This window comes from Ictalurus punctatus, chromosome 19 (genome assembly GCF_001660625.3).
Source record: "Ictalurus punctatus breed USDA103 chromosome 19, Coco_2.0, whole genome shotgun sequence".
Classification (NCBI taxonomy): Eukaryota; Metazoa; Chordata; class Actinopteri; order Siluriformes; family Ictaluridae; genus Ictalurus; species Ictalurus punctatus.
In genome coordinates this window covers 12,953,484-12,976,277 of record NC_030434.2, presented here as the reverse complement: position 1 = coordinate 12,976,277, position 22,794 = coordinate 12,953,484, and the positions used below count along the sequence as shown (strand labels likewise).

The following is a 22,794-nucleotide window of genomic DNA, read 5'->3' as shown; positions in this document are numbered from 1 at the left end:
AACAAAGTGTCTGTTCTGCTATTTATTTATTTATTTTTAATGCCAAGGGACAACTGCTTTCTTTACATTCTTAATATTTTAAACTTCTATCAATACTCCAGATTAAAGAAAACAGCCCAGGATGCATCAGTGCACCGTTTATTCCAGAGCCTATGTCTTTCTTCCTGTGTCTTAAGTTTAGGAACCTGGTCAAATTTCACTTCCTTCTCGAATTTTTAATCCATTCATGCCTGGTTATAGTTGCTTAGATCACATTTAGCTAAAGGTTTTCAACCTTAATTGAGCTTTTATGCACAGTGTCATATGTCTGCCATGCAGAAACGCTGCCCACGCTTTCACATTGAATGAAAAGCTACAAGCCCTTGTTGCTTGTCCTTAGTCACATGTAGCTTTTTGTCGTTTTTTTTTTTTAGCTTGTACAAATTTCCGTTTCTTATGGGAAGGTTTGAGACTGGGAAAGAATGAAGAAAATGTTAGGAGTGTTTACACTTTGACACGTGCTTAGTGCTCTCCCATTAAAGGACTAATAGTGGATTTTTTATAATGAATACAGGAGAGAAGTCTTCTCACTGCTCACAGTGTGGAAAGAGTTTCACTCAGAAGTGTAATCTTCAAATACACCAGCTTATTCACTTGTACAAATAACCTGGAAGATATATAGACCACGCTAAAAAAAAAAACACAATGGGTTAAGTCACGACCTTAGCAAAAGTGTATTAATTCGCTGACTTAATAAAAAAAACAGTTTGGAAAACAGACTTCTGGTCCAGAGTGCTCGTTTGTGTTTGGATGCGCCTACTGGCAGTCATTTTACAGACACTTTACAGGCCATCAAAGATCCTGGGAGCAGAGCTTACTGAACATGGGCGGGGATCATTCAAATGTTGAACCCAGATAACCGTTAGAGACCTAATCTTGATCAAAATAGACTAATCCTATCTAATGTCATTTTATATATTCATCCTTCCATGTGAGTGTAGAATGATTAATGTCAGTGCCAGGCTAATACCAGAAAACTGCACTGATGCTAACAGTAGAGTAACACTAAATTAGCTCATGGAGCGAGACCTACCTCTCTTTTGGAGATGTCCATGAGCACGGCGAAACTGGTCATATGGTTGCACTGGCAGCTAATATGGGTTTTGTTTCTGAAGGTGAGCTCACAGCCTTTCGAAGACCAACCTCCCGTCCCTCCAATCCTACAACACACACACACACACACACACACACACACACACACACACACACACACACACACACACACACACACCATACCAGACAGGGTTAGTACTCTCCAAATTCCAAAGAAGTTGGGACGCTGTGTAAAATGTAAATAAAAACAGAACGCAATGATTTGCGAATCTCATAAATCCAAATGTTATTCACAATAGAATGTAGGAAATGCAACATTTCAAGAAAAAAATCAGGTAATTTTGAATTTGATGGCCGCAATACGTCTCAAAAAAGTTGGGACGGGGCAACAAAAGGCTGGAAAATAAGTGTTAGTAAAAAGAAACAGCTGGAGGAACAAACTGATTAGGTTAATTGGCAACAAGTCAGTAATATGATTGGGTATAAAAAGAGTCTCTCAGAAGCAAAGCTGGCAGAGGTTCTGCCAAAAACAGCGTCTACAAATTCTGGAACTTAATCACATCATCTACAGTACATAATATCATCAATAATTTACATTTGACACAGCATCCCAATGTTTTTTTGGAATTGGGGTTGCATACAGTAAGCTAGATTATCAGAGGAATCTACAGTGTACTGTCTTAAATGTGGACTATAATACTCACCTACATAATGTTCATTAAAGGTTACAAACTGTTATGAGGAGGAAGGCTTTAATTTGGCTACAATATTGTTGATCAGAAGATCACAATAAATCACAGCACCAACTAGAGAAATCTGGAACAACTGCACAATGCATGAAGAAATATGAGTGCATGGATGGGGGTGCATATGCGAAAGTGAAAGAAACTCACGTGATGGAGTGGTTCCAGAACACACACACAGGCTTGGACCTCTCCTCTGTCTCCAGCAGAGTGTAGTCGAGTGTGATGGGCTGTTCCAGCGGCATGGACAGAGGTTGGCCTTCACTGTGCACTGTAGTGCTGATGATGGGTGTGTTGATGGTGGGCCGATTGGGAAGCCTGCAGAGAAAGAGGGCAGTTGCTGAAACAGACCCGCTCAGTCTCTGGCTTCGGGCCAAACAGTGTCCACGATCAGTAGGAACAGCTGTAGCATACCAGCTGTCCTAAATATTTGGATGTTCCCTTCTCGTAATAATAAACTGCCACTGAAGTTTGCACAGCATTTGAAAGGCATGTTGTAATTAAACAGTTGATCTATCTGTGCTGAAGGTTTTATGTTGTGATAAGGTGTGATTCAGGACTTTCAGCTGTACAGGTCACTAAATAACTACAGCCTAAAGCAGTCACTCGGCCCTGCTGTTTCACAGTGCAACTCAACAGGCAGAGGCAACTCAGATCAACAGACTGTAAACTGTAAAAAAAAAAAAAAGATAATAGCTCTTAAATGCAAAAACCCAGATTTAATATTGCATGGATATGAATGTATTAATTACTTGACTTTATCAATTCTTTGCTCTTTATACTGATTAGGATGTAAGTGTCAAATCAATGCAAAATAAATACACACCCTTGTTTCAGTGGTCCATCCAAAATAACACGCACAGTGTATATATATATATATATATATATATATATATATATATATAAAAGAAAGACACATGCATGTATATATAGGGAAAGATATTTCTAATCTGACAGACAACTTGAATGACAGGCAAGTCTCCTTTCCCGAACGTTTTGACTTAAAAATCGCAGAGTCTTTCTTTAAAATTGATCTGAATTCATTTTAATGATAGGATGCGAGTGTACCTGAGGCTGCGTCGATCAGGGTCATAGTGCTCAGGCAGCAGCTGCCCCAGTGTTCGGTACACGATAACAGCAGCCACAGGGAACTGAGGAGGGCTTTCAGCTTCCCTCTTCCTCCTCTCATCCTGAGTATGGTCTTCCTCAGTAGACTGGGTCTGAGATGCTGGCTCATCGGTTGGAACGACTGCATGGAAAAACGCAGTGCATCGGAATGGGTATAACAATTCTAGCTCATATAATGGGGAAAATGAATAGCACTTGAGATTTGTTCATCTATATTTGTTTACACCTCTTTACAAAGCTAAAAATGTTGGGCTTACTTTCAGTGGAACACCTAATGTTTCCATCGAAATGAAATATTAAAAGTATTAACAGGTTAGTCTAAGAATGCAGCACGTAAATGCACTAGCCATTTAGACGAGGCAATTCAATATGCTCTGCAGAGTTATGTAGTATTAAATGATTAAGCTATTAGTTACTAGTAAGGCACATTTCGTGATAGTACTGAGAATCCATTTGCATGCTGCATGCGAGTGTTTACCCCTGTTCTGAGAGGATTTCACTGTAAACTCCGGAAACAGGACTGAGGACTGCAGGTCTTTGGGATATTCCTCTTTAATCTTTTGGAAAGGTGGCATCTTTACATCATCTGGAGTGGAAAAGTCCAGATAATCCACTGCCATAACTTTAGGAGTGAAGAAAGACAATCATTATTAGACAAATACGCATGTGCATGTCATAGTTGACACAAGCATCTGCACAACTAACCAGGGTACGGGGTTATCATAAATTCCTGGCCATCAGGTGTTTGATTTATGTCAGCGACGTGACTCACTCATATTGTCTGTTACGATGATGAAGGGTTTCAGGTAGGTCTTCCTCATGTTGCGAGCCACAGTGGTGGTGTAATCCTCAAAATGACTGAGCAGGTGTGCTGTCCCACCATCAGTCCTCTGGATGTGATCCCAGTGCTCCTTATTGCTGGGGTCCAAGATGGCACTGCCTGCCTTTACGATGTTCTGTAATGTTCAACACATGCAGATTACAACTTAAGAACCTAAAGAATGAATTTGATTACAATTACAGATGTTTTTTTTATTCAAAGACTACACTAACCAGGAATACTGAATAGAGAATACAGCTGTGATATTGAGGAGCTTAGCTAAAGAGACATCTGTAGTGGCAGTGCCTACAACATAGCTAGCTCCCTATCCATCTGTGTTTATATTTAGCATGTAAATAAAACTCTCCATGAATAGGACTACGGAGCAGCAATATTTTTATTCGCCAACTTGTACACGTGAATGAATAATGTGCAATCTGATTTAAAATGAGAAAGAAGAATCAAAATCTGTTTACATTATGATATTGTGATAATAATTCTGATTTTAATAATACTGAGCAGAATAATGGTTATAATGGTTAGTCCTTATTCTTGCCATAAACTCAATCTGCAAACTTACTAGCATAAATTTACTGCCCTATCTAGCCAACGTGATATGTTTAAGTCTAGCACTAGTGCGGAGTCGGCAAGGTTTAGCTTGGGTTTCAGATATATAACCACGTCTTCTTTCTATAAATTCCACATGGTATGCCATGTCACGTGCATCGTAATGCATTGACTTGCACTGACTGAACTATTCCACAGTCTCTGCAGAGGAACAGGTCAAACAGGATTTATAAATGTTCAATCCCAGCTTGTTGAGGCATATAACCATTAACTACATACAGTGGGGGAAATATGTATTGGACGCATCAACAGTTTTTCAGTAAATATATTTCCAATGAGGCTATTTACATTAAACTTTCACCAGACATCAGTATTAACTCAAGAAATCTGGAAATATAACAAATTCACATTAAAGTCCATAAATAAAGTTGTGTGTAATAAAGTGGAATGAGACGGGAAAAAAGTATTGAACACGCTAAGAAAAAGCAGTTCTCAAAGGCAAGGTAAGGCAAGGAACCAGCTGAAATCTGTAAATAATTATACCTCCTATCTGTGCAAATTAATATCAGCTGGGTTAGTAAATTGATGGGCTATAAATAGGATTTCCGGATTTCTTGAGTGGTGAAAATTTCATGTGAATAGCTTCATTGGAAAAATATTTACTGACAAAAATGTTGACACGTGCAAAACTTATGTCCCGCACTGTATGTGCTAAACTAACCCCACTAGTGTAATACCTGCTGGGTAAAACACCACTCTCGTTTCACTATCATGGAGATATACTACAGAGTTTTAAAGTTTTAAAGCAGCAACAAAGAAAACTTCATTTCATTGATATTATTTATTATTTATATACTGATATTATGTAGAGTGTAACCTCGTTGAAGGAGGCGTCACGCATAGCCGCGAGGTCAAAGCCCTGCTGTTGGCTCTCGAACTGCAGAACACGGGAGATCAGCTGGAATGCCGTCTTCACATCGTTGCCATAGAAAGATTCGGTCTGGCTGGTAGCATTATAGAGCATGAGAGCAATGTCCTTAGATTTCTCTCCATCCATTTGGGACTCGTTGCGATGCATCTCGTCGTTCTGCGGAACAAGAAGAGTCAGAAAAAGTGGTGGTCTGTGGTCAAACATGCAAGTGAAAGTAAACTCGTCAGCAAACACTGTTACATTTCTATAATTCGATAGGTTTAAACATGGACGTTTGGACAGTCTTGACTCTTCCCTGTTGCACTGTTGAGTAAGGTTCTGATTAAGTTGCGTAGAAGAAGGATGTAATATCTTCTAGCGAAATATGTGAAAATGGTACCAGTTTCTTGAGCTGGGAGAAGGTGATGGTGGTGCAGTTGAAGAGCTCAGCAGGCAGCCAGCCTTTCTCATCGTTGCAGTGTCTCACGGCGGTGCCTAGATCAAATACACAGATTACAAAACACACTTCAAAAACCTAATTAAACATTCTCCAGCACAATCGTGTCATTGTAATGACATTTTGTTCTGTGATTAGACCAACAGCAACTAACAGTCTGCAAACAATGAAAACCCCAGAGGCAGCCTAAAAGTTACCAGGTCATTGCTTTTCTGGTGCATAACTGCCAATAATACTTGTGTGGTCTCCCTCACAGGAAAATCCAGGACAATTGTCCTGGCCTAGAATTTAAACCATAGAGATCATTCACTGCTTCTATAGGGAATGTGACTCTGTGTCAGGCCTGCCAATATTTTCCTTATAAAAAGGCATGTTTAGCCAATGGATCCCTTCAAATGCCTCGTTAACATGCGTTTATCCGGCCAGCGAAAAGAATAAAGGGTTGAGTGGGTGTGAAGGTTCAGTTGGAAAGGCAAACCAAAAGAAAACAGCACAGAGGAGAAAGGAAAAGGAGAGGGGCAAAAATCCACAGCAACCAATTCATTAATCCAAGAATTTGAGCATAATCTGTTGCTTAATGCATGTCTTCCCAAAAACCAAAGCACAACAGCTAGGCAATTCACAAAGAAGCAGTATCACAGAAAATGTGTGGAAAAAATAATTTGATTAGCTGTGAGCAAAGAAGCATGTGAAACATTGTCTTTATTGTTTAACCTTTTGATTTTTTGTTTAATGGATATCAAATAATTTATGTCTTATGGATATCAAACAATTGCAAACACAACACAGGTTTATCCAAAAAAATATATCTTCGTTAAATATAGGTGTGCAATTATATGAATTCATATGAGAAAAATATATTTGAAGTATATTCCCATTGATATTGCAAATTTATTTAGTACACCTGGGTGACTAGGAACAGGAAATTGTTCAACCATGACTTCCTGTTTCACAAGGGTATAAATATGAGGTAACACGTAGGCCAAATTCCTTTAGCCATTCATAACAATGGGTAAGACCGAGGAATATAGCTGTGATGTGCGGCAAAAGGTTGTTGAGCTTCACAAAATGGGAAGTGGCTATAAGAAACTAGCACAAGCATTGAAAATATCCATTTCCACCTTCAGGGCAATAATTAAGAAGCTCCAGTCAACTGGAAATTTTATGAATCAACCTGGAATTGGACGTGTGTCTATATTGTCTCAACGCACTGTGAAGAGGACGGTTCGAGTGGCCAAAAAATCTCCAAGGATCACAGCTGGAGAACTGCAGAAGTTAGTTGCGTCTTGGGGTCAGAAAGTCTCCAAAACTACAATCTGAAGTCACCTACATCACCACAAGTTGTTTGGAAGGGTTTCAAGAAAAAGCCTCTACTCTCATCCAAAAACAAACTCAAACGTCTTCAGTTTTTCAGACACAACAGGAACTTCAAATGGGATCGGGTTCTATGGTCAGATGAAACCAAAATAGAGCTTTTTGGTAATAAACACCAGAGGTGGTTTTGGCGCACACAGAGAGGTAGCCATATGGAAAAGTACCTCATGCCCACGGTTAAATATGGGGGTGATCCTTTAATGTTTGGGGCCTGTTTTTCTGCCAGAGGACCTGGACATTTTGTTAGGATACACAGCATCAAGAACAACAGAGAAAAACTCTAACTCCAGTAAAGTGCCTTTTGTAAATTCAGCACTTACACATAACACTTTTAGAACACACACTTTGTTAGATTATCATATTTATATTTAAAAACATTCATTTATTCAAACTCATCGCATCATTTGGCCAAAAAGCTTAGGAACTTTAGGTCAAAATATGTGTAGTATTACAACTCACTCATTAGAACAGTGGAATTTGTTCTGACAGCCCATGTGTATATGTAAGAGTCATAAACGTGTCAGTGTATGTGTGTATGTGAATGTGGATTTCGATATCTAACACCTTGATTCTTGTAGAACAAGCACTCACCAATAGATCCCTTAGGACAGTTCATAGCAACTGGACGGCCAAAACTGGTTCTTGGCCACCAGATTCCAGCATCGAAAGCCTTGGGGCAGCCTTCGTAAACAACTGCAGTACAGACACAGGACACACAGAGATCGTGAACCTTTCACATTCACATTAATGCAGTTTGGAACATCTAAGCTTCATTCATTTAATTGCTTATTATTGTGTTGAACCTACTACATGACTTTGGGCAGTTATTATGTAAGAATCATTAAAACAAAGATGATCTCTTTATGAAGCTGTTAAATTGAGACTAAAATGGTGTTTATATAATTTATAAACATCATCACAGTAAAGTGTTATTACATGAACTTTTAATTAGCTTTCCATTTTAAGCTTGGTGGTATTAAATGCTGTAAAATATCATGTTCTGACACCAGCAGTAAGCTGATATACAGATAATAGATACTGAATTATAGATAAGCTTTCCTTATTTTAAGAGCCAAGTTGTAAGTACACACCCTCACAGCCGGTGTTGGTCACTTCAGCAAAGGGGTTATCACATAGGTTGCACTGTCGCCCAATCACACCAGCCTTGCACGGGCACTGGCCAGTCTGTGGGTCACAGGTTCGGGAGCTAGCACCAGGGAAGAAGCAGTCACATGGGTAACAGGTGTCGCTGTCTTTGGGGCGGTAGTAGTTATCCTGTGAGGAAAGTAGTGAAATGGAAATACCTCATATACTCAGAGGTACAACTGTACAATTTTCACAACTGGACACCTAGAGCATTATATTCTACAAACAACAATCACAGTCTAGAATACATTGTGAACGAGTATTTAAAAAAATACTCGTTTTGGATTTGGATAGTCAGTTTTGAGTCTTGTTTGCATGGGGTAAGATGTGTGTACCTTGCAGCGACACTCTCCAGTGGTCTTGTTGCAGTCCGGGTTAAAGCCTTTGCTGACATCACAGTTGCATGGGCCACACACTGGGCTTCCCCACCAGCCTTTTGGACATGGTTTCTCCATCCTGATGAAGCAGAATTGTATATTATTGTAAACTCATCAGTATATGACTTTTACCTTGAGAGCCACAATTCGTAATCAGACTGACTGCGTGGTCCACAGAGCTCAATAAAGTGAATGATTGATTAGAGTCAGTGTTTCACGTCATAACATAATGTTGCTCCAGTGAAAAGAAAAATACTAAGGTGGAAACATTTGCATCACATAAAATGATCCCACACACACACACCACTCACACCAAAGTTAGAATGTAAATGATGTCAAAGTGAACTGGTAGACTTCCAAATTGCATAGAAAAAGAGGCTTCTTAACTGCCTTATCTCTCCACACTAACGGAAGACAACAGCAGATTTTTATTTGGTAATGTTGCAGAAGGTAACTAGGATGAAGACCACTGGCTGAAGCACAAACACAAACAGTATGTAGCAGTCAAGGGTTAGCATAGGCTATGTGCCTACATTTTTTAAACTAGCAGTTATTTAAAAACCAACACCAATCGCTAAGCTTATTCTTGCATAGGCATCACATAGCAAAGTCTGGTGTTCCACAAGGATCTGTAATAGGCTCACTTCTTTTTCCCCAATAAATGCTACCTCTGAGTAAAATTATTTATTAATCATGGTATTCGCTGCTTTACTATGCTGATGGAACACAGCTGTATGTTTCAGCAAAACCAGATGACAGATTTCAGTTTATTAATACTGAGCTAAAATGTGACACCAGACACTGAATTCTGAGGAACTTCCTCCTGCTTAATTCAGAAAAAATACTTCAACTATGGCTGCATGCAGGTAGAAGTAAGAATTTTTCATTAATTTTACTGGACTGCTGGAACTCAACGCATTAACGAACTGAACAAACAACCTCAACAGCCAATGAATCTGACAGCGTGGGAAAGGTAAATACCAGAATCAGATAAAGATAAATCGCAGACAGGTATTCATGGCTACACTGCAGCTTCTCAGTGGAATACAGAGTTATTAAGTTGAGGCAGGAGAATAAGTATCAAAGAGAGTCAGAAAGTATAATGATCAGGTTTTTTGTTTCCCACAATGATTATAAATGTCACATAGAGTAGTGTAAAAGCTTTGGTTAATGACATATAATGTGACTGCACACAAATAATATGAGTGCGAATCTACAACCTCTGGCAGATATTATGAACTCATCACATTTAGAGGATGCTCACAAGGCTTTTTTTACTTCACAGCAAATAAACAAAGCACAGATGAGACACGAAACAGCTTTTGTTTAATAGGTGAACATTCTGGTTTGTGTTTTATTTAATAAAACATATAAAGATGACTGTCAGAAGAAAACAATAAAAATTCCACCACTCTTTTATGATACGGGGTCGCATGTCAGGTTAAAGTCCAGGGGAGACTTCAACAGTCAAAGCACAGGTGTATACCGAAATTTTAGACACTTTTATCATTCCATCGATAGAAAATAGGTTTGGTGATGATGGAGTCATTTTTCAGGATGATGATGCATCTCGCCACAGAGCAAAGAGTGTTAAAGCTTTTCTTCAGGAAAGGCAGATCAACTCGGTGACCCGGCCAGCAAACAGTCTGGATCTCAATCCCATTGAAAACTTATGGTGGAAATTTAACAAACTGGTCCATGCCAAGCCTCCATCCTGTAACGCTGATCTATCAACCGCTATTTGAGAAAGTTGGAACCAGCTTGATGGAGAATATTGTTTTTCATTAGTGAAGTCCGTGCCTCAAAGAATCCAGGCCGTCATAAAAGAGAAGCAACAAGCACTAATTATGATTTTTTTTTGTTGTTGTTGATGACTCCATATTTTCTTCCTCAACATTGAGTGATTCCATATTTTTTTCCTCTAATCGATCTGGGAAAAAATATGCCATTATTTAAAACAATTTAACTGAATTTGTTTGAGGTAGGTTTGATGAAGCCAGAATGTTCAGCTATTAAACAAAAATAGTTTTTTTGTCATATCTGTGATTTGTTTATTTGCTACGAATTAAAAAACCCGGTTAGCATCTTCTAAGTGTGGTGATTACATGAGTTTTGCCATGGGTTGTATTAGTAGAGATTCCAAACTGAATCCAGTTCTGAGCACAAACTAAACAAATGCATTAGGTTTAAGATTTACCTGAATATCATAACACGCTGCATTGTGTGTGCTACATTAGATTAGTTGTGTTAGAATGTTTAGGTTAGGCGTAACTTTCGCAAGATAGTGTAGGAACCTGTGAGGAAAGAACACACACAGCCACACTGTGTGGAATGTTGTTGTTCAGTTTGGGACAGTTTATACACTCGGTAAGTAAATGAATACCGCACAGACCGTGTTTGGTTTATTCAAGTTATCCTTGCACTCACTGCTTTAGCTCAAGCTGGCACCAGGGCCAAACCCACCCACATAGCAAAGCTCATAAATTTCTAATCTTTCTGAGCTTTGGTTTAGGACCATTCAGGCTCCTGCAGCTCCTAATATGGAAGCAAAAAGGCCAGAGTTTCAATTGTGACATGTGTTTACTGGGTCAGGATTGTCTTTTGTTATAAGTGAATAAAATTTGTGTAGCAATCCACTTCTTTTACAGCCAGTGCATCAGAATAGAATCTCACAGGTTTATCCTTGGAATTTATCCGTGGAATTTATTTCTGAGAGCTAGAGACAGTCCAAGTCATTTGGGAGCATTATATGGGATCATATATGGGATCATTCAATGTACTTACTAGGTTTGTGAGTCACGGCAAAAAAAAATATATGGCGCACTGCCCAAAACAGTGGAAAAGGGGACCTAGAATTAGGGCATTTAATCACGTACAGTCAAATCCAAGCTTACAAGCACCCTTCAAAAAAAAAATATATACATTACATACAATAATTTTAAATATTCAAGCAATTGGAGAAACAAACCAACCACTAATGGAATTTTCTCTTAAAAACATGGCAAAATTATTATTGGCACCCCACACAATAATGAACAGAAATGCAAGCAAACTGTCATCCTTTAAATAATGCTCTTAGTCTCCAGCAACTCTATAGTTATCGTTTACCATTTCTGCTGGGGTAGAAATTTCATGTAGTGAACTTGTAAAATCATCTATCTCCATGGAGAATAACAAAGAACTGTTAATACAAAAGAAACAAATGGATGCTGACCCACACAGCTCAGGTAATTGATATAAAATACACCCTCCCAACCCTTAACGGGTGCCGATAATTATGGAGTTGTTTGTAGGTCTGGGAGTCATGCTTCTTGAAAGTCTGAGAATATGGAGGACAAAAGGGGTAGCTTGTACAGACGTGTTTTACTATACTGTGCTGTGTGGAGAAGAGCCAGGACAATGGCACACAGGATCATTAACACACACACACACACACACACACACACACACACACACACACACACACTCACTCACACACACTTCCAGTACTGGCAGCAGGAGGATTTCCACTAGGTTGTAAATATCTTTTCAAGGTGAATGCAGAAAAACACTATGTCATGCTGGCAACCCTACAAATGCATGCAGTCTCTGTTAGTGTCAGATAAACCAGCATACACGGTTGTAAAATGTACAAACAAGAATACATGCAATCTTCAGTGACTTGATGTGCCTTACAGGGATCAGATATGTATTTTCAGCAAGCATTGACAAGAGCCCAGTGACTGGAGTTTGGAATCTGCTAAACTGTGTGATCGCAGCTTGATTAAACAAATGAATCCGAGCACTCATTCTGTATTCACACGAGTTGGCACGCCACTGAAAGTTTCACATTGAAAGTGGCTGTGCAGGTTGGATAAGAAGAAACGTGAGTCAGCGTGAGGTCAGCGAGAGGAGAAATCATTTATCCTATTATTCTTACTTGTTCTCACAGTACTGGCCGTAGTAGTTCTGACCGCACTCGCATGTGTAGCCGTGAGACGAGCTCGGCTTCTGCATACAGGTGGACACATGCTCACATGGGTTCAGCTTGCAAGCGTGTACGCACTCTTTCCCGAAAAAGCCTGGAGACAGAGACAGAGAGAGACAGAGAGAGAAAGAGAGAGAGATTACATTCTCCGTTACTGCGGGGAAAAACACCTCAATTCTAAAGATTAGTAACAATCTGTCGCTTGGAGTTATACACAGCAATCTACACAGAATTTTTTTTTTTTTTTAAACCCACAAAAACAGAAGAAATCGGGATGGGGCAAATACTTTTTCACAGCACTGTACGTAACAGGGCTTTAGTATTCTTAGACTACAGCACATCTGTACTAGCATGAAGAGCCTTCAATGCATTTTATTGTAAATGTAAATGTGGGTAGTGTAGATGTGTATACTCAGATGTAGGTATGCATGCTCAGCTCACCGGGGTCACAAACACAGGTGTGCGCGCTCCACTCGTCCATGCAGTGGCTGTTCTCAGGACAGATGTTGGAATCGCAGGGGTCGGCAAGGTCACAGCCCTCCTCTACGCGGATCTTCAGACCTTGCTGCATGTTGACGTTGCCTGTGTTGGTCGAGGTCTCTCCCATCCTCACACCCTGTAACACACACACACACACACACACACACACACATATACAATAAGATCTACACTTACAATACTGTGCAAAAGTTTTAGGCACCCTATTTTTTTACTACAAGCTTTGTTATAGATTTTTTATTTTATTATTTCAACATTATCGAGTCAATTATTGATTCTGCAAGATGCTCAATAAAACTTACAGCTCATTTTCTTATAAAACTGCACACATTGTACCGGAGACTATTTTTATTTATTTGTCACACCAAATATTGACTTTGTTTCATTTAATACTGTTTGCTCCTCTTTACGATATTATTTTATAAACGAAGACACATTTAATTTCATTATTTTGAAGGCATCTTTGCTCTACAGCATTTCTTTGCATGTGCCTATACCTTTGCACAAGTACTGTATCTCTGACCCTTTAACAAATCATGGTTGGAAGTATCTTTCCGATATTTACCTGTATGCAGCCCTGAAAGCCCTGCAGGACGTTGTTGTTTTCACCCTGAAGGCCCCCAATGTACAAACTCCTTATCTTCAGTCCCGGGAGCTCGTTACCGATTTCCACTGACCTCTGCAGGACATCATAGAGCATGAGATACTCATTTATTACAGTACTTACTATAACTACCTGCACTGCTGCAACATTTCATTACTGCAAGAGGATTTTAGAACTACAGCCATAAGAAAAAGTGAACCAAAAGGGCAGCAGCTACAGCAAAAATTTGACTTCACTTAAATTTGGGGGAAAAAAAATTCTAGCGCAACAGAAAAGTGCTTGCTCTATCATCACGAGAATGTGAGTTCGAATACTGATGATGCCACAGCCGTCCGTGGATGGAAGCCACTAAAGCAAAACTGCCCGTGATCTCTGCGTGGGAGGGATGGCACTAGCAAATTGTGGGCATCTGTGAGTTCATGTATGCAGAAGTGGACAGATAGCGCTTCCCTCCGTGTGTTTTACTGCTCTGTGATGCGTCAGGTTAAAATCACGCAGTTGGCTAGCTTCACGTGTCTCTGAGGAATCATGTGTTCGCCTTCACCTTCCCCGGGTGGTACTTGATGTATGATGGGGAGAGCTGGCTGGTAGGTGGAAATTGGCAGGTGAACAAGAAACAGGAAATTCCTTGGTGTGAGGGGGCATACAGTTCAAACTGTGTAATTAAAGCTATTGTGTCATAAATACATATGAAAATGTTTGTAACTTCTTTTTGATCACAGATCCTTCCATCAGCATTCACGCAGCACCCAACAGCACAGCGCTATGAAAGCACAGAGCGGCCTTAAATCAGGCGAAGCACCCACTCGCCACATCACTAACGGAGTTTTACAATGAGTCGCTTCAATATCCTTTGTAGCTTTGTTAATCAGTGAAAACATTAATCAGCATTAAAACATTTCTACTGGTTGACAATTTACCATTATCTAGATTTCTGTCTAAATGAACAGGTGGCCCGATAGTTATTGATCTTCTTTAAAAACACAATGCATAATGTATTACGCCGAGGGGTAAAAAGCATGTCCAGACCATCACGCACCTTAAACATGTCATAATCGAGAGACACTTGGGCCAAGTACTTGGTGTCTTTGCCTTCTTTGCTGCTGGTGATCTCCACGAGAAGGTGGTGCCACTCTCCGTCATTCACTCTGACCTCGGGAAACTCGAGCAGCGCAACACGCTCCGCCCGCAGCAACACCACCATCTGCACCTGCCTGTTCACCACCTTCAGGAAAACAAGCAGAGAACCACCATGAAAATCTCCACAGAAACTGGAAAACAAGAGCTGGGCAGCTGGAGGAAGAGACGTGATTTCAGGACTTTTAAACACACGTCGGACCTATGCGGTTATTGTAAGCACAATAAGATAATCGACACTTTCAGACAAATATTAACACACGGAAAGGCGTTGTGTGGACGCTGCAAAAACCAACAAAATTCTGATAAAAAAACCAAAGTAAATGAAATAAACAAGTTGCACCTACTCAGTATTGGCTCTAAAATAAAAAAGCACTGGTCCAAGTCAACAACAACAACAAATCTATTTAAACGGAACATGTCCATTCCTTGCTGTTTACTCACTTGCAGATTGATTTGGGAAGCAGGGCCAGCGTTGGCCTGCATTAAGGTGGCAGTGGTGCTGCTCTGTCTAGTTCGGAACATCAAGCCGATGTACCAGGGCACCGCTACAGTGATATCGTGATCGCTCCATGACACCATGGCATGTCCGTCAAAGTATTGTGGTGAGGGCATCACTGTAGAAGACAGACACAGGTTTAAACAATAAAGAAACTTATTTTGGATTTAATCACACAGCAAATAATAAAACAAAGTGGTTAAAAGAGCCACGGTAGTGGTAAGGCTTTAGCGAATCACTCTTTACAATCATGGTGAGCTGAAAAGCATCTCAATACGCAGGCCACGTTGAACTCTGAGGTGGATGGGCTACAACATCAGGCTTCACTCCTGTCAGCCGAGAACAGGAATCTGAGGCGACAGTGGGCACAGGCTCACCCAAATTGGACGGTTGAAGGTGGGACAAAACATCACCTGGTCTTCTTTATATTCACCTACCCAATTTGTATATCCAGATGGTGTACCTACCTCATGCCATCATGTACAGGCCTAATCCCAACCAGAAATAATGCTAACTCATAATCCGCACACGAACATGCAATATCTACTCAAGAGACCGTTTGAACATTAATCGAACGCCACAGCCCTGTGCTGTCAGTGTGTCAGTGCTGAAGACTTCCAGCTCACCTGCTCCGCGGGGCACATTTTTCTAGTGACACACAAGCTGCTATTATGTGGAAAAACTCAAATTTGCTTCTCATTTTGGCAGCGTTGTCAGTCTCAGATTTCCCCTTTCTCTTTCGGTCATCCTTCTATGTCTGAAGGTTTTCAGTTACCTCAAGGGAAGATTGTAGATGCAAGCTCTGACGTGCTGCTATTTAAATGTTAAAATATTTCTTGAACTTGCCTTCTTTTTTTGGTCCAAAGTTACTTGAAATGAGTCAGCTGAGACTCCTGAGACTTTAGATTATAATCCTGTGATTCACTTTGGCGTCACTTTGGAGTTAATAGTGTATAAGAATGTAAGTCTACATAGTGAGTTAGATTTTAATTATGATCATGAGTTTTGTCTTGCTCAACTAAGTTCAACTAAAACTACCATTAAAAAAAAAAAAAAAAAAAAAATCCTCTTATAGGCTACATTAAATCACAAGCTCCACCCTCATGTGTGTTTGCAGATTCAATTATGGATGGCACATTTATTTATTCACTGTATAACTGTATTTAACATTTGAAAGATTTACACTCAAAGAGTGTGACTTTCATCCATTTGAAAAGATTAGGTTTATAATGGAAACACAAGGCCTGATAACTGCTCAAATGCAATTAAAATTATTTTTGCTCCTCGGCTGGCGAAATAGTTTTTAGAAGTCATTATAATTCTCGGAGAATTATTTCAGTCTTTGAAATATGAGATTAAGCCACACGCAGTTTAGCATACATATAACTCACAGCATTATGGATGTGAGTCAGATGTCATCAACACTCACTAAAGTGCCAAAGATTCCCAAACAGTCGCGGCTAGAATTCCATGTTTTACTCCAGGATGGACATTCGATCTGCTCACTAGCAAGAGAGCAGAGCAACATAATAAAAGCCATCAGATAAAACATTCCACTCACATCTGAGGCAAACTGCTGGCAGAAAACCAGACTGTCCCGTAACTAAAGCGAACCACGAGTTAGCGTGCTATTTCAAGCATTCATCTCATCAGCATGAACATTAACAGGCATGTTTATTTCTATTCGACACAGCTGTTTTAGCCAGCATTATGGCTTTCTTATGAGACTGCAAGAGCACCTGAAAGAGAGCATTTGAACTTTTCACATGCTTGCGTCCTGGAAACTCCTGCTCGACATGCTGGCTAACCTATCGTTAAACCTGTTCCACCTCACACGTACACATGTCGATCAATCACTCAGCAGAGGATATACTCTGGTATATGGTGTAGTTTTTTAATGGAGTATGAAAAGTCCTGGTGAATCATCCTTGGCTTTTAGCAGGATTTGGGAAACTCATGACTGCCACATTCCTAGCAAATCAGAACACATCCAAGTTAATCATCCTCTCTTGTGTTGGATACATGGTTCTTTCTCCCTCGTTAAAACTGACAATCATGGTCGAACCAGATGATGGCATCACGGTTTATGTTGAAGAGTCAAAGTGAAAGTAGTGCTGCGTGAGACTGGATTCTCATTAGTGACATGTAAAAAAAAAATAGAGGTAAAAATCCACATTCCAAAATTTACAGCTTCTTAAAGGAAGACTTTTCTTGCTTGATGTAGGAAATGAGCTCTGTAGAGATCCGTGCCATTTATAGTATATATTATTCTCCTATATTTACATTAATTACGCATCAGTTTATAAAACAGTATCAGAAGCAATTAATTGTGTGATGGAGGGTTTAAAATCGTTGAACGCGGCTGATTTTTACTCGAGTAGTGAAATGCCAAATCTAGATAACTCTTATCGACAAGAATGATTACTTCTGTGAAAAACATAAAAACAAATCTAAAACATTGACATTTACAAAAAATTATATATATATATATATATATACAAATATATGTTCACACTGTCTGAGGCAGTATAAAGATTAAGGGCTTAATAATAACGTAATACTTATTATTAACACTAAACATTTTAAGTAATTACCCAGTGTTAACCAGAATAGATTGGGTTCCCTTTTGAGTCTCTCAAGGTTTCTTCCTCATGTCCTCTCAGGGAGTTTTTTGCTTACCACTGTTGCCAATGGCTCGTTAGTTATTTCAGCCCAAGTAGACATATATTACTAGAAAAATCCAACACGAAATCAATGTTGCAGTTTCCATTCTGAAGCAGCCTCACACTCATGCCTTTTCAAGGCCATAGTGAAGTTTCCTTTGTGGCTGAACTCCTAAATGTGAACCTGATTCTACACTTTGTCAGCGCCAGGCATGTGACGATGACTCATGCTCTTCCTGAGGGATGAAATCCAACCCTTTTATTAAGCTGAAAAGAATAAAAAGGTGTATCTTAACAGGCTTGGCAACAACATGGCAGCAGATCTGCTAGAGGGTCTTATCGGCTGCTGCTTTGAGTCTGTCACAGTGAGCTGAATATCGGTCTGAAAAAGGACAGCAAAGTCTATCTGTGCAGATGCTTCTCCGCCTGCTTTCTCTGGCAGTCAACTTGTGAATCAAAATAAAACAAGGGTAAAGGCAAGGATAAATGGAGAAACACTTGATGAAAGACAACGTGCACACACACACTCACTTTGTTCACAGTTCTTGCCTCCGCGGCCATTAGGACAGTCGCAGGAGTAGGTGTTCCACTTGTTCTCACACTGACCTCCGTACTGACACAGGCCCTCTTTGCAAAAATTCCTCTTTGCGGGACAGCCTGGAAGGAAAAAAGAGAAAGCAGTAGATGAATCATACAGAAACTTCCTGTGCTAATCTTCCTACACCTCATCATTAAGTCATCGTCTACGGGGGTTTTAACAAGTACATGACAGCGTAACATACACTAGCAATCCTAAAGTCGTCCATGTTGAGTCAGAGCTTCGTGATTTTATTATTTCATTATTTTAATCATAAGTCTTATTATACTTATTATCATTATTCTGATTTTATTTATTTTTGTTTTTCTTCTAATGCCCTTAACTAATCAACTAATATTCATCCATCCATCCAGCCATCCATGCATTTTCTGTAACGCTTATCCTGCACAGGGTCATGGGGAGCCTGGAGCCTATCCTAGGGGACTCAGGGCACGAGGTAGGGGACACCCTGGACGGGGTGCAAACCCATCGCAGGGCACAATCACACACCCATTCACACACTACAAACAATTTAGAGATACCAATCAGCCTACAATGCATGTCTTTGGACTGGGGGAGGAAACCGGAGTACCTGGAGGAAACCCCCGAAGCACTGGGAGAACATGCAAACTCAGAGTGCACACAGAGTGGAGGAATCAAACCATGCCCCCAACTAATATCAATGTAGTTACAATACTTATATTTATCATTTAGCTAATAAAGTTAAAAGTAAATTTACTGGCCACTTGACTTGAATGCATTTACCTCAACCTCATACCTACGCATGAGTATAAATAATACAACTTGGCAAAGAGCTGTTAATGATACAAAAATGTTTTGAATCAACGTTTTAACAGACTGGAACTGATTTGTGGACCTAATGTTCACAAATAAACGCTCTAACATTCTCTATAAAGACATTACAATGGTACAGATATGTCTAATAAGTCGAATACTTAAATAATTGGAATATGTTCATTAAATACGTTTGCACTGTGATCATTAAGGGGTGTCACATGTTGAAACATGTTAAAAGAGTTAAAAGATTAAAAGCACTTATGATAAAACACATTAAAACAATCCACAACCATTAGTGCATTAACTATAAATCTAAGTATATGCAAGTGCCTAGAGAGAACACGATGATTTTATTGTTTTATTGATAAACTTTAATTAAACTCTAACTAAAGCCAGCCGCTCTAATAGTCAGACCTGCTGTGGTGCCGTTATTGGCGATGAAGTTGGCCATGTCTGTGGGCTTGCTGTCGATGGTTAAGTTCCTCATGCAGCCCACAAAGTCTCGGTTTCTCACAGGGAAATCCTCCGGTAGGTTGGGGACACCACCCAGCAGCAGAGGGCCGGTCAGGTCCAATGACCTTTAAGAAAACACAGCCGGGAAATGAAGATACTAACATACTATACTAAGAGGGAGCGATAATAGTAAGCATGTTTATATAGATAACTATTGCTTTATTCATTGATTTATCTGGCAGCTATAAAAATGTAGATTGCATTTAATGTCACTGAGATTTTATACAGCATTAAAGATGAAAAGAACTGAAAGTAACCTGCGGGAGACTTTGGAGTGACATGATTTCCTTTAAAATGTAAAATTCACAATAACTACAGTGCGAAATCATAATCGTGGTGTAAAACTGCACATTTATGTTTAAATTTTAGCAATCTTGCTAATAAAAGGCATGCCGATACAGCTGATTTCACCTGCTCATTTGGGTGAAACATATCAGAATACTCAAGTTAATGCTGGAATTAGGTATATGCAGACAGAAGAATATAACAGTTGTAAATATCATAATTGTATAATGGGAGCCTAATCCTCCAAATTAGGTGATTGTGCACAACATTTCTGGTCACATGGTTAGACGCGTTAAAGCAGATCAGAGAGCATTGTGTACACAGGTACACATTTAATCGCCATGCATGACTTGCAAAAATGGAGGCATTTCAAGTCTCTTAAAAGATAAGCTCACTAGGCATCACATCAAACGGCTGTGCGGGTTTAGCAGACTTACTGTGACCTAGTCCATAACTGAAGGTGTTGTGTGAGAGAGTGTGTTTTGGATTAAATGGCGGATGTATTTGCAGTGGTCAGTACCAGAATAGCTTGTGTTTTATGTCACAACATGCCCACTGAGTCCTTCTTCATCTTGTTTTCACTAATTCTTAAATCATTTTTACTTGCTGTACTGGGTATAAACATACAGGTGCACCTAAAAAAAATTGTGGAAAAGTTCCTTTTCTTTCCGTAATCTAATTCAAAATGTGGAGCTTTCATATATTCTATATTCATGACATATAAAGTGAAATATTTCAAGATTTTTCTTTGTTTTAATCTTGATGATTACGGCTTACAGCTCACGGAAATCAAAAATCCAGTATCTCAGAATATTAGGATAAAGAGTTTATAATACAGAAATGTCGACCTTCGGAAAAGTCTGTTAATTTATACACTCAAGACTCGGTCAGGGCTTTAATCCTCTTGCACGAATTACTGCATGAATGCGGCGTGGCATGGAGGCAATTAGCCTGTGGCACTGCTGAGGCATTGTCTCTCATAGATTCTCTATGGGGTTCGGGTCAGGCGAGCTGGCTGGTCAATCAAGCACAGTAATACCATGGTCAGTAAACCAGTTACTAGTAGTTTTGGCACTGTGGCCGGGTGCAGAGTCCTGCTGGAAAAGGAAATCAGCATCTCCATAAAGCTCGTCAGCAGATGGAATCATGAAGTGCTCTAAAATCTCCTGATAGACGCTGCATTGACTCTCGACTTGAGAAAACACAGTGGACCAACACCAGCAGATGACATGGCAACCCAAATCATCACTGACTGTGGAAACTTCACACTGGACTTCAAGCAACTTGGATTCTGTTCCTCTCCACTCTTCTCCAGACTCTGGGACCTTGATTTCCAAATTAAATGCAACATTTACTTTCATCTTCCCCGTGATTGTGGTTGTGTGTACTGAACCAGACTGAGAGATTAAAGGCTCAGGAAACCTTTGCAGGTGTTTGGAGTTAATTAGCTGATTAGAGCTCTTCTCAGGTTGACATTTCTGTATTATTAATTCTTTATTCGAATATTGTGAGATCCTGGATTTTTTATTTCCATGAGTTGTAAGCCGTAATCATCGAGATTAAAACAAAAAAGGCTTGAAATATTTCACTTTATGTGCTATGAATGTAGAATATATGAAAGTTCCACATTTTGAATTAAATTATGGGAAAAAATGAACTTTTCCATGATATTCGAATTTTTTGAGATGCACCTGTACGTGCTATATGCATGGCACACAGAGCTATTTAAAAACACATTTGCATATAACATTTAACCTGATCCCCTCAGTGACGTGCATGGAGCAGGCTGGTACAAAATGGAGCAGGTTGCTGCCTATCAGACTGAGGACACTTGTTCTAGCTCTTTTTTTATTTGCATTTGTTTGAAGTGCTTTTAACGCAGTGTTGTGTATGCAGCCACACCCGCTGCCTTAATCTCTAGGTGTAAAGCCGTTTAACCAGATATTAAAAGAATTACAGACAAGTGACAATTTCAATTAAAACGTGTTACTCCAAAATCTCCCACAGGTGTTCAATTGGGTAGAGACGTGTTGATTGTGACTGGCATAGCATATGATTTATATCATTTTCATACTAATCAAACTATTCAGTGCCCTGTCGATGGGGGCGGGGTCATCCGGGAAGAGCCAACTCCCATCAGTATAGAAGTGTTCAGTGATCAGTCAGAATAGATTTATAGTGATTTGCAGTGAGGAGGTGGGTTTGTCACTGGAAAGCATATAAATGGAGTTGTGCTCTTCCACAACAGTTCAGTTTTTAAAGGTGTTCTATGCTGAGAGAGAAAGACAGAGAGAGATAAATAAATACAGAGAGTGTAATAGGTACTAACTTCTTTTGGCCCGTCTGTGTGCCCTGTGCTGCGCAGGAGTAGTTCCCGATTTGACTCCCAAAGCGCACTGCCATGGCAATATCACAGTCATCCACTGCTACCACCGCCACCTTCTCCCCCGAAGGACCATTCGGGACCCCCAGGCGCCCGATGTTAGGCTGCAACACATACACACACACACACACACACACACACACACAGAGCACAGTCTCAAGGTCAGTCCAAACTCATGAAACTAAAAACTTGAGGCATACTGTAATAAAAATTATTACAGCAAATCACCTTGCATAATATAAGAAATAATTCTATT

General features: G+C 39.8%; 1 protein-coding gene across 5 annotated transcripts in view; it reads right to left on the bottom strand.

Annotated features, from left to right (window-relative positions):
* Window positions 1-22,794, bottom strand: part of celsr1a (cadherin EGF LAG seven-pass G-type receptor 1a) — a 96,431-nt gene that overhangs the window by 14,121 nt on the left and 59,516 nt on the right. For all 5 annotated transcript variants that reach the window (XM_017494493.3, XM_017494494.3, XM_017494496.3 and 2 more), the window contains 18 exons: window positions 22,485-22,642; window positions 19,772-19,935; window positions 18,514-18,639; window positions 15,265-15,437; window positions 14,723-14,908; window positions 13,645-13,758; window positions 13,023-13,197; window positions 12,534-12,675; window positions 8,573-8,693; window positions 8,183-8,366; window positions 7,683-7,784; window positions 5,661-5,755; window positions 5,228-5,437; window positions 3,736-3,919; window positions 3,442-3,585; window positions 2,904-3,084; window positions 1,986-2,153; window positions 1,073-1,199 (listed from right to left, as the gene is read on the bottom strand). In XM_017494493.3, coding sequence (XP_017349982.2) covers window positions 1,073-1,199; window positions 1,986-2,153; window positions 2,904-3,084; window positions 3,442-3,585; window positions 3,736-3,919; window positions 5,228-5,437; window positions 5,661-5,755; window positions 7,683-7,784; window positions 8,183-8,366; window positions 8,573-8,693; window positions 12,534-12,675; window positions 13,023-13,197; window positions 13,645-13,758; window positions 14,723-14,908; window positions 15,265-15,437; window positions 18,514-18,639; window positions 19,772-19,935; window positions 22,485-22,642 — 2,754 coding nt within the window. The remainder of the gene's footprint in view (window positions 1-1,072; window positions 1,200-1,985; window positions 2,154-2,903; window positions 3,085-3,441; window positions 3,586-3,735; window positions 3,920-5,227; window positions 5,438-5,660; window positions 5,756-7,682; window positions 7,785-8,182; window positions 8,367-8,572; window positions 8,694-12,533; window positions 12,676-13,022; window positions 13,198-13,644; window positions 13,759-14,722; window positions 14,909-15,264; window positions 15,438-18,513; window positions 18,640-19,771; window positions 19,936-22,484; window positions 22,643-22,794) is intronic.